At 43.9% G+C, this 16063-nt stretch overlaps 1 protein-coding gene across 1 annotated transcript in view; it reads left to right on the top strand.

Moving 5' to 3' along the window:
- The first annotated feature begins 1768 nt into the window (after positions 1–1768).
- ELL2 (elongation factor for RNA polymerase II 2) overlaps positions 1769–16063 on the top strand; it is a 73852-nt gene continuing 59557 nt past the window's right edge. Inside the window, exon 1 of the mRNA XM_070794056.1 lies at positions 1769–2058. Coding sequence (XP_070650157.1) covers positions 1906–2058 — 153 coding nt within the window. The 5' untranslated portion in view covers positions 1769–1905. The remainder of the gene's footprint in view (positions 2059–16063) is intronic.

Genomic DNA, 16063 nt, shown 5'->3' with positions numbered 1-16063 from the left:
TTCAAGAATAAAATTACTTTTTAAATTATTTTGTGATTGCCTGACTTATTTAATGAATTTAAGATAATTAAACACTCTAGTAAACTAGATTAACAAGTGTTAATCATGTTTTAACAGCTAGCAGAATCTAGTGGATTGAAATTAAGTCCATTTCAAAAATGCTTTCCTGTGGTGTAACAACACTTAATACAGGCGTTTCCACTTAACCCATATTCTATGGAAGGAGGATTCGTTCAGTAATTTGTTTACAGAACGAATCTGTAATCTGTTCTGTCATCTGTAAGGCTCAAGGGTCTGAATCAAGAGGTAGTGTACATGAATGGTAGAGGATTGATTAAAAGCGGGAGGTGAATAATGGAAAACTCCCACTTGGACCTGTCCGGAAAAAAATAATGGCACTATACAACTTAAAAATATGGGAAACACTGATTAAATGCCTATACATTTGTTTTATAATCTGAGGGAAACAAAAAAGCGTCTCAAAAAAATTTTGTGATAAAAAAAAAAAAAAAAAAAAACGACCTTGCAGTAGTTTCATGCCTTTGAATAGTTTGCTTTTTTAATATCTGGTGTCGCTGATCCCCGGTTAACTCATCGTCTGACCGGAAGCCTGTCCAGTCGATCCACACGCCGCGCTGAAGAGCGCTCGGGATTAGGCGTCTTCCTTTAGCCACGCCCACACACGGAGCGTCGCGAGGAACGGAAAGTGCGCCGAGCCTCCTCACCCCCTCACACGCCCGTCTCCTCCACTTAACAGCAACAGCTCAAACACCTCCCTGTCACATGAAACGGACAGAACCCAGACGAAACCGGGGCATGATGTCGCTGTGTCTCTTAATATAAGTAAAGGCCACTTAAACTCTCCTACTGCCCTTCAAAAGAAAAACCCTTAAGTGCCGCCCCAAGTCCCACACTTGCATGCATAATTTATACATAACCCGGCTCCTACTTTTGAGAACTCCAAAGGAACGGAATACATTTTTCCGGGATGGCAACTGGGCACGGCGTGGGAAAACCCTTCAATTTCCGTTTTCTGCTGTGCCCACCGCACCAAAGCGTCAGGCACCGGTTCACGTTCGTTAAGAGGCTTCACACAATCTAGCAGAATTCTTCAAAGCCGGGGGCCAACTCGCTAATTTCAAATTTCGGGCGAAATGATGGCGAAGAAGAGCATCCTCCTCCCCAGTTCCAGCCGCTCATCAAAGCGATGAGTTCTGAGGAGCGACTCTCCACAAGTGACTGCGATCTTCCCTCACAGGCACACCCTACTCCAAGGCTAAAGCAGCCGTCGGGAACGAAGTCCTTACTTGACCACCAATTTGGGGTAGGGAATTTCCCTCTCCATGGACCACCAGCGCAGGAAGAGAGTCTCCCGCCCTGCACTCCCAGCTCCAAGTAGCCCCCAAGGGGCGGGGCTCGGCCTCCAGGGAATCAGACCAGGCAACCTGGGCAACCTAAATTAGCAGGAGATTCCTCCCCACACACCCCCAAACCAGCCTGGCCAACAGCGGCCAGTGAGGCAAGCCGACCAGGCGTGACGTCAGGTGTGATTAAGTTGGCGCGTCACCTCGACGTAAGCCTCTCATCTCTCGGACGTCCCGTCCCGGGAGCAAAACTCCAGCGACTTTGGGCCCCGCCCCCATGAGAGTGGGAGGTGGCCAATAAGGGCGGTCCTGAGGAGCCCCGGGGGCCAATGAGACGAGCCCGGGGCGGGGCGCGAGGCCGGAGGGCGGGGCGGGCGGCGGCGGTGGCCGCCGGAGGTCTGGCCTGCGCGCAGTATATGACAGTACGTCAGCAGCGGGATGGCCGTAGCTGTGGCGGCGGCTGCAGACGCCCGAGCAGCCGCGGCCGCAGTGGAGGCTGGAGCCCGAGCGGCGTCGGCGGCGGCACCCCGGGGAGTTTAAGATGGCGGCGGGGGGGGCGGCGGCGGCGGGTCTGCGGGAGGAGCAGCGCTACGGGCTGTCGTGCGGGCGGCTGGGACAGGACCATATCACCGTACTGCATGTGAAGCTCACCGAGACGGCGATCCGCGCGCTCGAGACCTACCAGAGCCACAAGGTGAGGCCGGGCGGCTGAGCCGGCCCGGGGCTCGGGCAGGGGGGAGAGGGCGTCCCCGGCCGCCCCGCCGCGCCGCCCCCTGTCCGACCCGGCTGCACCTGGCTCGGGGCCGGCGGAGCGGTGACTCGCTTCGGCTGCCGTCCGCGCGCGCCGCGGCGGGGCCGGGCAGGGCCGGGCGAGGGTGGCTGACGGCTGCCGCCGTCCGGGGCCGGCCGGGCGCCGGGGCGTGTGGCCCGGGCAGGCGAGCGGGCGGGCGGCCCCTGGCGGCGGGGCCGAGGCCGCTGCAGCCCCTGCGCTGCGGGGACTTTCCGACGGCGCCCGCGGGGCTTTTCTAGCCTTTTCGGTCCCGCTGAGGGAGAGAGGCAACCAGGGAAGAGACGAGTGAAATGGCTTCTCTGCCCCCACGACGTTTGGGGGTGGATGGGGGGAGGGCAGCGTCCAGATACCGAACCGAGAGGACCGGCTGGCACTAGCCGTCCGCTTTGGGGGGGCGGAGGGTCCCAACCGTAGAGCCGCGGAGAGACCGGGACCCTGGCGCTCCGCGTGTGAAGGTGGGACACACAGTTACCCGCAGGGACTTGGGGACACACGGGCGGTCGCGTACGGGGCGTGGAGGGGTGGGTGAGGTGGGTGCCCACCGTGTACTCGCAGAGGCTGACAGGGGCGCTCCGCGTACGCGGGCGGAGGGGGGCACACCTTACACTTCGAGGGACTCGGGCACACGGGCGCTTCGGGTTCCCAGAGAACCGGGGAGTCACACACACACACACACACACACACACACACCCAGCGCTCACCCGGGAGCGAGGACCTCGGTCCCCTAGAGAGAAGGATTCTCTGTGGCTCCTCATCCCCCAAAGACGCGTCGCTCGCGGCTGGGGCGGACTCACTGACCTAGAGAGAGACCGGGATCGGGGTGTCGGGGTGCAGGGCTTGGAGGGGAGATGGTTACACTGCATTCTGGGCAGACTCGGGTGTCGCACCCCGCTCCGCCTTCCGGAGAGAGCGTGGACACAGACACACACAACTCGAGCATAGCGAAGGCTCACAGACTCAGCGATTGGAGAGGACACACCAAGGAACGCGTTTGCAGGTTTTAGGGGGAAAAAAAAAGTGAGAGAGAGGGCGGAAGGCACTGCGAAGGGACGCAGCAAGCGGAGTGTCTGGGGACGCCGTTTATGGCCATGCAGTACCGTGTGTGGGTGAGGGAGGCAGAGTGGACGCATCGCGAAAGGGAAGGCATAGATCATCTGAGAGACCGGTTAACAGTCGCTTCGAGAAGAGAGACATCCGTGGAGGAGAGAACCCGCAGGGCATCCCGACAAAGAGCCGAGCCCATGCCAAGGAGACATGCACCGATTAACTGATCTCATAAAGCAGGCGCAGAGGCCAGGAGGACACCCGGACACACACAGTTGTTCAGATAAAAGTGGAGAAAGGAATTAACATCTGTTGAGCTCCCACTAGTGCCAGGCACTTTAAATGCTTCGAAGGAAGGCCCAGAGCAGTAGGCAAAAACGGCAGAAGTGTGAACCTAGGAGCTGTAACTTAACCTTCAGAGAGGCCCCCATACCTAAGGATGCACACAGCGGGAGGCACGCGGCTGTGCACAGCTTGAGAAGTGCCTGAACTCACCTTCCCTGTAAACAGCAGCAGAGACTCAGGGACATGCCCGCAGATGGCACTCACAGAATGGACGCATGGATGTACATTCCAGGGCGTATGTGTTACCCACCAGAGACTGTACAGGTGAAAACCCCGCAGATCCAGGAGTGGAGGGAGGAAGGCATGCACAAGGAGAAGCCTTGCACACACCTGTGAAATCTCAGGGGGGAAAAAGGTCTCAAGTATGACTGGGAAGTCAGTGTACACTCAGCAGTAGGAAGGCGAGGAAATAAAGACAGAAAAACTGCTTGTGTCAGTAGCTACTCCCAGACAGGTGCATCTGCAGGGGAGAGAGCAGCACCAGCATGGAGTGCCGGGCCCTGTGTTTTGGAAGCCAGATAGGCAGGCAGAGGGACAGGGGCAGACAGTGGAGAGAAACTCAGCCCTGCAAGATGGAGAGATAAGCTGGTCTCTGTTCCTAGGGGAGGGCGTGGAAGCAATGACAGAGGGAAGAAGGTAGGTCAGGGTATGTAAAGAGGAAAAACCGCTCAGAAACCAGAGAGCAAGGAGTCAGCCAGGGGAGGCCAACCTGCAGTCAGAAACAGACCCAGGGAGCAGATAAAGACTGACACACAGGGGTTGGGAGAGGCATCTCTGGGGGCAGTAATTCAGCCAGCCATCTTGGGGGACAACTGACAAACTGTACAGCTGATTACAGTAAGATTGACAGACGCCGGATCAGAGGGAAGAAAGAGGTGGGTGAGGAGGCCGCACAGGGAAGGGGTGCTCCCCAGGGAGAGTGAGGTGACAGAGGAGCCCCCAGTGCTCCCTGACCTGCATGGCTGCTGGGGCCCAAGAAGAGAATGCTATTTGTTTTCCTCCCTTGGTTTCTGCCTCCTACACCTTAGCGCTTGGTGCTTGGGATTAAAGTTTAGAATGCTTTGAGCCTAAAAGCCCCCACATTTATATGCCATTGTCTTAAGAAATAGATCAAAAATTCTTCCATCCCACTGCTTAGTTCTTGATTATTTATTTTCACTTTATAGGCAAAGGTACTAAAGTCAACGGCTTTCCTTACTCCTGACTGCTATTGCCTATTAGTATCATTACTGTCTGTTTCCATCTCTGTGTATGCAAATTAAGAGGCCTGGTCAGTCTACAGAGGCCGAGAAGGGAACCTCAGAAGACTTTTCCAAGCCCCTCTCCCTTTCTGAGTGTAGTCCTTGGGTGCCTTTTCTTCCGGAAGGCTGGTAGTAAAAGTGGTAGTATGCAGGGAGAGGAGGAAGAAATACGTGATTTGACGGTTGCAATTGGTCCCAGCCTTGTTTCTGACTTAACCAGTTCCGTCCCCAGGATTGACTGTCACTTTAGCCACAGAAACACTTTAAGGGACTTGGAAAAGCAGGAATCGGGGTGAGACTGGGAGCTTCTGACAGCTGAAAAATGGTGTGTTCAGCCAAACTTCCCACAGAGGTATCCTCAGGGCCTCTCCTCCTGACTCAGGCAGGATGGGGGCTCCCCCATCACAGTAAAGTTGCCAGCAGTGGGCAGATGGCCCAGCTTTTATCCTCCAGGAGAACGATACATACTTGGTCTGTTACACTTTCCACCCTTATCAAAGTAGGGCTCCTAACTTTAAATTGTAGCTGCATTTGGAATTCTGTTTTCTCCTGGGGAGGAGGGGCAGGATAGCTTTAACCTCTCATATGAAACTTTACCATTCCTGTACTTGATAGGAAGATGCTTGATGCTTGACAAGTGGCCTCCCAAGTGTTGGCCTATGCAAGGTTATGACTGTTATTCCTCCACTTGTGATGACTTTCTAAGACCCAGAAACTTCAAGAGGTTAATTTCCTAAATTAAGCATCAGAGTTATTTTTATCCAGATTATTTTGTATTGGATTTTCCTAAATTAACGTACTTGACCCAAGACTTCAGGGAGGTACATTTAGGAATTTTAGGAAACTATGACTTAGGCTAAATACAGAAGTTCTCTAGATGTAATTAGGCAAGTATCCGAAATTATTAGAGTCCATGGAAACAGAATCTTTAATTGGAAACAATTCCTCACTGTTTCAAGACAAACAAACCTAATTGACCTTCATTACTCAAGTTTTCTATTTTTAGAGAAGAAATGAAGAATGCTATTTGGGAACCTTTTAAACAGAGATTGAGGTGGGGGGATAGAGACATTGTGAGTTCAGGAATGGGAGTTATAGCTGGAGTAAATATTTCCTAAAAGTTGTTTTTCACTCAGTTTGAATACAGAAACAGTTTCCAGTTGATTATATACAAAAATATATTAATTAGAAAGTTATTTTCATGGTTTGCAGAATGAATTCAGAATACTGATATAGATATTTAGTATATATTGCAAAGCTACTTTTTTCCCCCATAGTTTATTTTGAATGAAGATAAAGTTACTAAATAAAATCACATATTACAACTTTATAGTCATTCTAAATTCATGTCTGAATTTATGGTCTATATAATCCCTATACATTTTAAATGATTTAATTTTACTTTAAATCCCTATACATTTAAATACATTTTATATGTTACTATAATTACATATGTCTCCCAGATATATCCTAAAAGTGTTTTAAATCAAATCTCAAAATTCTAAAACTTAACCTTAGCCAATTCCTTCAGTAATGTGTAGCTGGCTTTATTTTGACATTTGAGTAAGTCATTTTGCAGTAACAAAAACCTTATCAAAATATTGTTTTCAGAATCTGCCATTGCTGAGCCTGTTGATTTTTTTTTTTTAATGTTTACTTAAAGTTTCAAAGGTGGTGGCTCAAATAATACTATCATGTTTGTCCAACTATTACGTAAAAGTCTTGCATAGATGCATCTCAAGGCAAGAGACATTCATTCTCTATGCCTGAGCATGAGAAAGAAGATGCTTTAAGGGTTCTGTTAACGCATTCTTTTGTCAACTCCAGTTATTGGCTTTAAATAAATTTTCCTCCTTGTATGAGTGTCTTCTAGGAAAATGACAGTGTTCTGAAAATGTGTGCAAATACACTTACATTTAATTTTGTGTGAGGAATTCAGTCTTGTTCAATATTACCAGATTCTGTTATTTCTAGTCAAAGCATAAAGTCTTCTTTAAACCTCTGAAGTTACTGTCCTTCATCATAGCTCCCTTTAATGTGTTCCATGATCTTATGAAATCACTCATCCCACAGGTAATGGGGTAGGAAATATCCTCTCCTCTCCTTTCTTTTTACCAAGTAAAGGTATCAGCGTTTGAGTCATCGTGGTTTAAGGCACAAAAAGACATGCCTTACTTTTTCCTGTCTCTTCCTTTTTTGTGCCTGCCCTCAAACAATTTTGAATGTGTATGTGTGTGTTCAATAATCTGCTGTTATAAATACAGAAGGACCTGTTCTTAAGGGCACCACTCAAGCATCCAGACCTGCCAGCACAGCTGCCACTGCTGCTGACGTGCTTACTAAGTGAAACAATGAGGTTGCCTTAGCAGATTGCTTCTGTTGCAGTTTTTTCATATAGCCAGTTTTAATTTAAATAGATTAATTTACTGACTTTAACTTAAACCCATCTTGAGGCTGAACTTGATCTGAAAAAGCTTTATATCAAGTAAAGTCAAATCTGTGCCCCATTTTGCAATAAGTGAAAAGTGTATTCAGATGATCAGGTGTTCAGTGCAAAAGGGTGCTCCTCCTAGTGAAAAGCAGTGGCCAGATTGCCTGAAGGGATAGGCAGGGAACCTTGGCACCAGAATTGAGAGGAGAAAGAAAGAACATATGTGAAGGATTGGACCGTGTTCAGGAAGAGAATTTAAAAAGAAAGGGGTGTAAAATCCTTGGAATGATTTACAGGAAAGCTTATCAAGGACAACACCAGATCGAACCTTTCTATTTGCACTTGTTTTTTTTTTTTTTTTTTTTAAACAAAAAACTATGGAAGCTGTGCTGGGTCATTTTTAACAATTTGCAGTGACTACAGAGAGCATCAGGAGCCTAGCATCAGTGTTCAACCCAAGTGTTTGCCAATTTGGGTCAAATGTATTTGGAGTATTTAAAAAGATGTCCCTAAAATGTGATGAAATGGGCATTTCTTTGTGTAAGATGAGTAGAGTTTTAGAGAAGACAGCATGTGTATGACCGCAGCACATTTGACTTGTCTGCATACCTCAGCTCCATAGGACATCTCCCATGACTTAATACAGAAATCTAGAAAGGCAGGCCTGGAGCAGGATACAGTAAATTAATGACTGTCTATACAGCCACATTTAAGCTGGAAAAACATGGCATGAATCAGGTCAGATTTACCATGAAAATTGCTTTCTTTTCTTTACCTCTCTCCCTTCCCCTCTGTTCATTTTATCTACCTATCTACAATTTTGGTTGTGGCATTATGGCTCTTGATAGCCATGTTAAATCTTTAGGAAAAACTGGTTTAAGGGCCTCCACTAATACTTGGCCTGCAAAGGCCAAACCTGGAATTTCACAGCTAGCAGTTTAATATAGGATATAAGAAGAGGGAATCTTATTAATTAGACTGTATGCCCCTTAAGGGCTTCCCTGGTGGTGCTAGTGGTAAAGAACCCGACTGCCAATGCAGGAGACATAATAGATGCGCGTTCCATCCCTGGGTCAGGAAGATCCCCTGGAGGAGGGCATGGCAATCCACTCCAGTATTGTTGCCTGGAGAATCCCATGGACAGAGGAGCCTGGTGGGCTACAGTCCCTAGGGTCGCACAGAGTTGGACACGACACACACGCATATGCTCCTTAAAGATTCATGAATTAAATTAGCACCTTGATTGGAACTCAATAGTCAGAGCATTTGGCTACTAGTTTAATAACTAGGTTGTTAGATAACATAAGTTTCTTTCTTGTTGGGGTTCCTACATGTTATTGGTCTAAACAACAGCTTTGGATCTTATAGGGTTTTAACAGGCAGAGACTAGATAGGGGAATCACATCTTCATGAGAAGGAGTGGCACAGGCAAGGAAAGGCAAAAGTGGAAAAGCTAAATCAGGTTTAGAATTGCAAGAAGACCCTGTTCCTCTTATCTTCGAGTTCGGGAGAAAATATAATTGGATTAAAGAGAGGAAAGGGAGACTGGAGCAGATTAGAGTTTATTCTGTCAAAACTGGGGAGACACTGATTAAAAAGTTGAGGTGATTGAGCTAATGCTTTAGGATTATTCTGGACTCTGTGCACATGATGAATGTAAGATGCATCCGGAAGGAAGTAGACAAGTTAGGAAGAAGTACATGGTCAGGATCAGAGAATGTAGAATGTGAACTAGGAATACAGTGGGAGACAAGATACTATAGATGAATAGAACCTATGGAATGTAACACCAGGTTTTATAAGAACAGGGTTGAATTGAAATTTCTAGCCATCAGCACTAGGAGGATACCCTTAGTAGAGAGAGAAATTGGAAGCAGTTGGGAGGATAGTATAGGGTGGGGGAGAGAAAGTACCATATTCTTCACTCAGTCCTTTGTTTGGTGATGAGGAGACTTAGGTTTGATTAGCTGTTCTATATCTGAGTGGTATATTTGGGTCTAAGTCTAGATTAGAACAATGCCATACTATTTACATGTTTCAAACGTTTCCATTTGGGTGGAAATTTTGGGGATTGGTGATGTTTTGGGGGAAGTTGAAATTACTAGGTAGAAGAAATTTTGGTTTTGAACAGGTATTTTAAAATTTTGTTTGTATTTTTGTAGGCTCCCTTTATTCAATAACTTTCTTTATAAATTTCACTTAAGACTGTCATAGAGTACAGATAATATGAAAATTGAATTTGATTTTTACATGAAGATCAGACCTTCCATGGTTTCTGTTGCAAGTAATTATTGAAACATTAAGTTACTGTCTATAATGTTCCTGGATTTACATTTCAAGCATCATTTTTAAATGATTCCTAAAGGCCTTGAAAGGGTCAGTGTTTTCACTTCCAGATTACTTTCATTTCTGTTTCAGTGTTTTGATTCTCTTTGTTTGTTTGACAGTTTGTGAAAAACAAACCAAAAAATAATCATGAGTACATGAAGCTTTTGTTATACATATACATTGTCTCTATAGACTAGTTATGATCACTTGGTTTGTGGTCCATCGAGATAACCTTGGCTAGAAGACTTTTCTCATGAACAGTGAGCTGGTACAAGGAAGGAACTAAGCTTGAACTTTCTAATAAGATTCTCTGAGATACTTTAGGATCTAAATGTGCTTACCTGTAAACTTAAGTGTTAGCATATTTTTTAAAAAGACATTTATTTAGTATCATGGCTTTTGGTTTTCATTGTTGAAACTGTGATGCCTTAGATAACCAGAAAACACATCCATGTGGTTAAAACTCAGTTGAAACATGTTTTTAATAAAAGACTAAGGTAGGAGTAGGAATTATTTCTAGAACTATCAAATATTCATTTAGCCAATGTTTATCTCTGACATGTGCAGGCATAGAACTAGGCACTGGATAAGTCAGTGATGGTCCCTGCCTTAAGAAAGTACTCATGTCTTAGTAGTCACAAGCAGACATTAAAATTAAATGAATAAGTGCAATAAAGTCTGTGTGCAAGGGGACATTTAAAGAGAGAAGGATTAGCTGTGAATGCATCTGAGAAGTAGTGTGGGCTTTTTAATCTCCTGTCCCCTGCCCAGCCCACTCCAATTGGGTTGTGTCCATCACATCCCTGAGATTGCGCCTGACTAGGTCCTTTGTTGTCAAATCCAGTGTCAAATCTCTCAGTTCCTGTCTTACCTCAGTATCGCGCCATCCCATTGATTACTCTTTCTGTTAGAAACACTTTCCTGGTTTTCCTCCCACTGCCCTGCCCATTCTCAGTCTCCTCTGCTAATGATCCTCTGCTTGACTGGCCTGTGGAAGTTGGAGATCCCAGTTCCTTCCTCTCTATTCACTTCCCTAGGGGAGCTCATCTAGTCCTGAGGATTTAAATGTCATCTGTATGTTAATGACCTCCAAATGTTTATCTCCAGCTCCAATCGTCCTGTTTCCAGGCACCAATTTTCAACATCTCATCTCTTTATCAAAGTGTAAGAGGTTATCTCAAACGGAACAGTCCCAAACACTGTTCTTGATTTCACTCCTCAGACCTACCTCTTCGTGAGTGTTCCCCATTTCAGTACATGGCAGCACTTGTTCCCAGTTGCCTAGTAATTGACTGGTTTACCTTGATTTATCTCCTCTTTTCTTGACTTAATTGATCCTTACAGTAAGTTCTGTCATTCTTCGAATGTATGAAATCTAACTTCATCCATCACCACCACTCCACACCCAGCCAACCTCATCTCTCTTGAGGACCAGTCCCATGGACTTCCAGCTGGCCTCCAAGCTTCCACTCTTCCTTCAGGAGTCCATTCACCATCCAGAGTGACCTTTTTAAAACACTTAAGTGTGATCATGTCCTCTCCAAGTTTCAAGGTTTCTAATAGCTTCCTTTGTTCTAGATGCTTCATTTTATAAATTTTTAGTATTTTAAAAATAATACCCATCTTCCAATCCAAGCTTATTTTACTGCTTCTCCTTATACCTTACTAGAGATCAGGATCACAAGGAACAAATCTTCATTTGTATTTATAGTCAGATTCGATGTGTAAGTTTATTTACACCGTTATAAAGTCTACATTAAGTTCTCTCTTTGAAAAAAAGATGGGATGTTATGCTTCGAATATTGTTGTAAGGTCTGGTTCACAGTAACTATGCTTCGAATATTGTTATATGGTCTGGTTCACAGTAACTGACTTTCAGGCCGTGGTACAGTTTGGATTTTGCCTTCCGTGTTCCTTTAAATAGTTGGATGAAATACTATCGTTTTAGACTTTTTTTTTCACTTTGGTCTACATCAGATAGCTACAGTTTTCCAGAAACTCTCTAAAAACAAGGATTGTGTTAAATAGATCATATTTTTTTTTACTTCTCACTGCCCTTTTGATTCGCTCCTTTATATCTCATTCTTCTCTATGCTGTAATGGCTAGAAAAACATTATTCTTTATTCCATACGCACTTTAATATGGTTCTTCTAAAACTGCAGAGAACGAGTTTCTCCTGTGTGTAAAGTTGGATTGACTGACAAAGCAAAATACCAGATTTTGTGAAACTTTGATTCTCTCTTTTTCTTTGGGTGCAGGGTGGTGGTGGGGGCGTTTGGTAAAAGATAGCTTTGGTTTACCCTGAAATTTCACATTCATACTATCATTCTAACCATATTACCACCTTTGACAAGAGCTGAGTATATTTGATTTCAGGATTAACTGTCTGATTTCCTGTGCTATATTCTGCTTTTGTTTAGTCACTCAGTCGTGTCTGACTCTTTGCAACCCCATGTACTGCAGCCTACCAGCCTCCTCTGTCCATAGAATTTTCCAGGCAAGAAGACTGGAGTCGGTTGCCATTTTCCTCTCCAGGGATTTTTTTTAGATGGAGCTTTAGCTCCATCTTTTTTTTTTCCTTCCTCTTCTTTCCCTGCCTAGATTGTTTTCTCTTACATTACCGTGGTTAAAGATATAATTATTGGATAGTCTTTGGTTATTCTATCAGGTGACATTTTGAAGAGCAGAATTAAATGACTTCTTAAAGGGTTATAACCACAAGTTCTTAAAGTAGTATAGTACCTCTTTAGGAAAGAAAGAAAGATGTATCTTAAATCATATCCCAGGATAAGTCATAAATACTTTTTACTATTTACTTGCGTAAGTGAAAACAAATTCAGCTGCCACATGATATTTTCCTTAAACTGCAGTGCAAAACCAAAACAGTGATCCCCCCAAAAGCTATTTATTCCTATCAGTTCTTAATTCTCTAACTTTCAGATATTTCACATTTTATATAACTGTTGTTAAGGAGGACCTAACTTATCTAGAGTGGTGGGCAAGAGCACAGTTCTTAAAGTGACCCAGGCCAGAGTTTGAGCTCCAAGTCACTTTTTAAAGTTGTGCAACCTTATGTGATTTCACAGGATTTTATTGAGAAGTGCAAATCATAGTATCTACCCAATAAGGGTATTCTGAGAACTCCCAGAGGTGATAGTAAAAATGATTACACTGGCCTGACACATTTTAAGCACTCAATAAATAGTAACTAGGTAGCTATAATCATTTCCTAAAACAATCTCACTTAAAGCAGTCACCTGGTACATGACCATTTATAAAAAGTTTTCTGGTTTTGACAAAGTTCCAAAATTATATTTGACTTGGGAATTTTTTCTTTTTGCACTGTCTCTATCATGACTTATAATGCAGCTTAGGTACTCAGATAAAAAGCGAAGTATTTAATAAATACCTATTGGTTAATTTTAAATAATTCAAGAAGTAACTTGAGTCAAAGCTCTATGATGGATGCAAAAGGGAAACTGAAGGTATTTCAAATATATCTCTAACCTTAGAGTTAGACCTCTGTAATGTGTTTCTTAGAGAAATCACTCTTTTCTAGGCCAGAAGTCTATTTCTTCTGGTTGTATGTTGACAAAACCAATAGTGGTTGATAAAGTAAAAGTAACCATAGATTTAATTTTTCCTGAGGGATGAGCAATATGTAAATAATCAAGAGATGTTTATAACAATTTTTATAGGATAACTCTTTTCTTGTGGTGGTGGTTTAGTCACTAAGTTGGTCTTGACTCTTGTGACCCCATGGACTGTAGCCCACCTGGCTCCTCTGTCCCTGGGATTTCCCAGGCAAAAATACTGGAATAGGTTGCCATTTTCTTCTCCAGGGGATCTTCCGGATCCAGGGATCAAACCCATGTCTCCTGCATCTCAGGTGGATTCTTTACCGCTGAGCCACCAGGGATTCCCTACTCTTTTTATTTAATCCCCAAAGAAACCAGAGCCTTGCCCCTTCTCTCCTCTCCTAAAAGAATCCTATCAGAAACTTAAATTACTGGGACTGGCCTGGTGGTCCAGTGATTAAGATCCACCTGTCAATAACAGGGGACATGGGTTCAATCCCTGGTCTGGGAAGATCCTACAGGTCCAGAGAAACTAGGGCCTCACACTGCAACTAGAGAAGAGCCCCCACTCACCACAACCTGCGTGTGACAACGAAGACCCAGCACAGCCAAAAATAAATTAAAATTTTAAAGAAGAAATTAAAATTCAGTTCAGTTCAGTCGCTCAGTCATGTCCGACTCTTTGCAGCCCCATGAATCGCAGCACGCCAGGCTCTCTGTCCATCACTAACTCCTGGAGTTCACTCAGACTCAGTCCATTGAGTCAGTGATGCCATCCAGCCATCTCATCCTCTGTCGTCCCCTTCTCCTCCTGCCCCAAATCCCTCCCAGCATCAGAGTCTTTTCCAATGAGTCCACTCTTCGCATGAGGTGGCCAAAGTATTGGAGTTTCAGCCTTAGCATCAGTCCTTCCAATGAACACCCAGGACTGGTCTCCTTTAGGATGGACTGGTTGGATCTCCTTGCAGTCCAAGGGACTCTCAAAAGTCTTCTCCAACACCACAGCTCAAAAGCATCAATTCTTCGGCGCTCAACTTTCTTAACAGTCCAACTCTCACATCCATACATGACCACAGGAAAAACCATAGCCTTGACTAGACGGACCTTTGTTGGCAAGTAATATCTCTGCTTTTGAGTATGCTGTCTAGGTTGGTCATAACTTTCCTTCCAAGGAGTAAGCGTCTTTTAATTTCATGGCTGCAATCACAATTAAGATTGCATAGTAAAATTACTTAGTAAATTACATATTACTTTTACAGTCCTGATATATTGCGAGGAATAGTCCCTGGGAATAAGTGGACATAGATTTCTTTGGTCATAGAGCAGTTTTTGTTGCAGTAGTTGGCTTATTATAATGGCAGTTTTCAAGAATATAACTAAACTTTTGAGGATTTTAGTATTGTCTGCGCTTTTATTCTAAGCGTAAGAATGCCCTACATTCCCTGAGACATAAATAAGAGGGTTAATTCAAGGAACTCTCAAAGCAGTGAACCAAATAAGAGTTGAACAGAATCTTCTGACTGTAAGGTGAAAGTGAAAGACGCTCAATGGTGTCCGACTCCTTGCAACCCAATGGACTGTATAGTCTATGGAATTCTCCAGGCCAGAATACTGGAGTGGGTAGCCTTTTCCTTCTCCAGGGTATCTTCCCAACCCAGAGATCAAACCCAGGACTCCCGCATGCAGGTGGATTCTTTACCAGCTGAGCCACAGGGGAAGCCCTTTGACTGTAAAGCATCACCTTTATCAGGTTGTTGAAGCATTTATCAAAAGGGGGTTTTTGTTACCCCAGGAGTTACCTGCGCAGACTGGTACCCAGTCGGTACCAGTCTGCATTGTGTTTCTTGGCTGGACGAAGAGACCAGATCACTATCTTATTTACAACTCAACTACTATTCAGTTAAACCCTAGAGTTACTTGATTTTCAAAAGAGCTACCTCTGCAAATATTTAATTAAAGCTAAAAATCAAAAGTTGAAGTCCTGCTGAAATTCCATTTGTAATGGAAATGTACTTAGTAAGTTAAACATTACTGTAAAACATGCCATATCATATTTGGCCACCTGTAATTACTTTATCTTTTAAAACTGCATTGCATTTTAAAATATACAATGAGTTGAGGTTATGTTTGTGCAGTTAAAATTAGGCTAAAAAGATTTAGATGAAAAAGGAACTTGAGACATATAATGGTATTGACTTTTAGAACTTATTCCTGGTCCCTTTCCTATTAACACAGTAGTCAGATGCATAAAAAGTGGTATAGCATTCTAGCTGTCTCTCTTGTTGCTTTAAAAAAAATAAAAAATTCAAGAACTATAGTACCTAACATCTTGTCTAAAATTGGGATTAAAATTGATAATGGATTTAAGGGTCTCATATATTTTTCTCTTCTAGCTTGTTAGATATCTTAAAGTAGTTTATCAGTAACAGTAATCCCAGTTTGTTGTGTTTAGATAAACACCCACAACTACTCCATGGATGAGGGTTTTATTTTTTTAATAAAAAATGTTAACACAATATTTATATATGTTCCTTTACTATATATACATGGTCCTTACAGGGGGGAAAAAAAAGAAACAACTTTTTTTTTTTAAGTTTTTATTTAGTCAGAAACTAAACCTTGAAAATTGCAATGATTTTATGAAATTCATTTTCCTTGGAAACAAAGCACCAGAAGAACTGAATGAGCATTTAAGTGCTTTTACATGTTCAGCACAGGGGAGATAACCTATTACAGAGGCAAGAGAAGGAAAGGGTTCTGTATTTGAGATTCGGAAAGCAGGATTTGAGGTCCAGCTCTGCTAACCACTAGCTGGGTGATCTCAACCAATGAACTCTGCCTGTCGGAGACTCATTTATCTCCCTCTGAAATAGGAGGTGATGATGTCTTCCTCCCACCCACAGCTGGTTTTAGAAGGCCTCCCGTGAGGCTATGGGTATAA

The sequence above is a fragment of the Bos indicus genome, chromosome 7 (genome assembly GCF_029378745.1).
Source record: "Bos indicus isolate NIAB-ARS_2022 breed Sahiwal x Tharparkar chromosome 7, NIAB-ARS_B.indTharparkar_mat_pri_1.0, whole genome shotgun sequence".
NCBI classification, from domain to species: Eukaryota; Metazoa; Chordata; class Mammalia; order Artiodactyla; family Bovidae; genus Bos; species Bos indicus.
The sequence above is the reverse complement of the archived record's forward strand: the minus strand, read 5'-3'. Positions and strand labels throughout refer to the sequence as shown.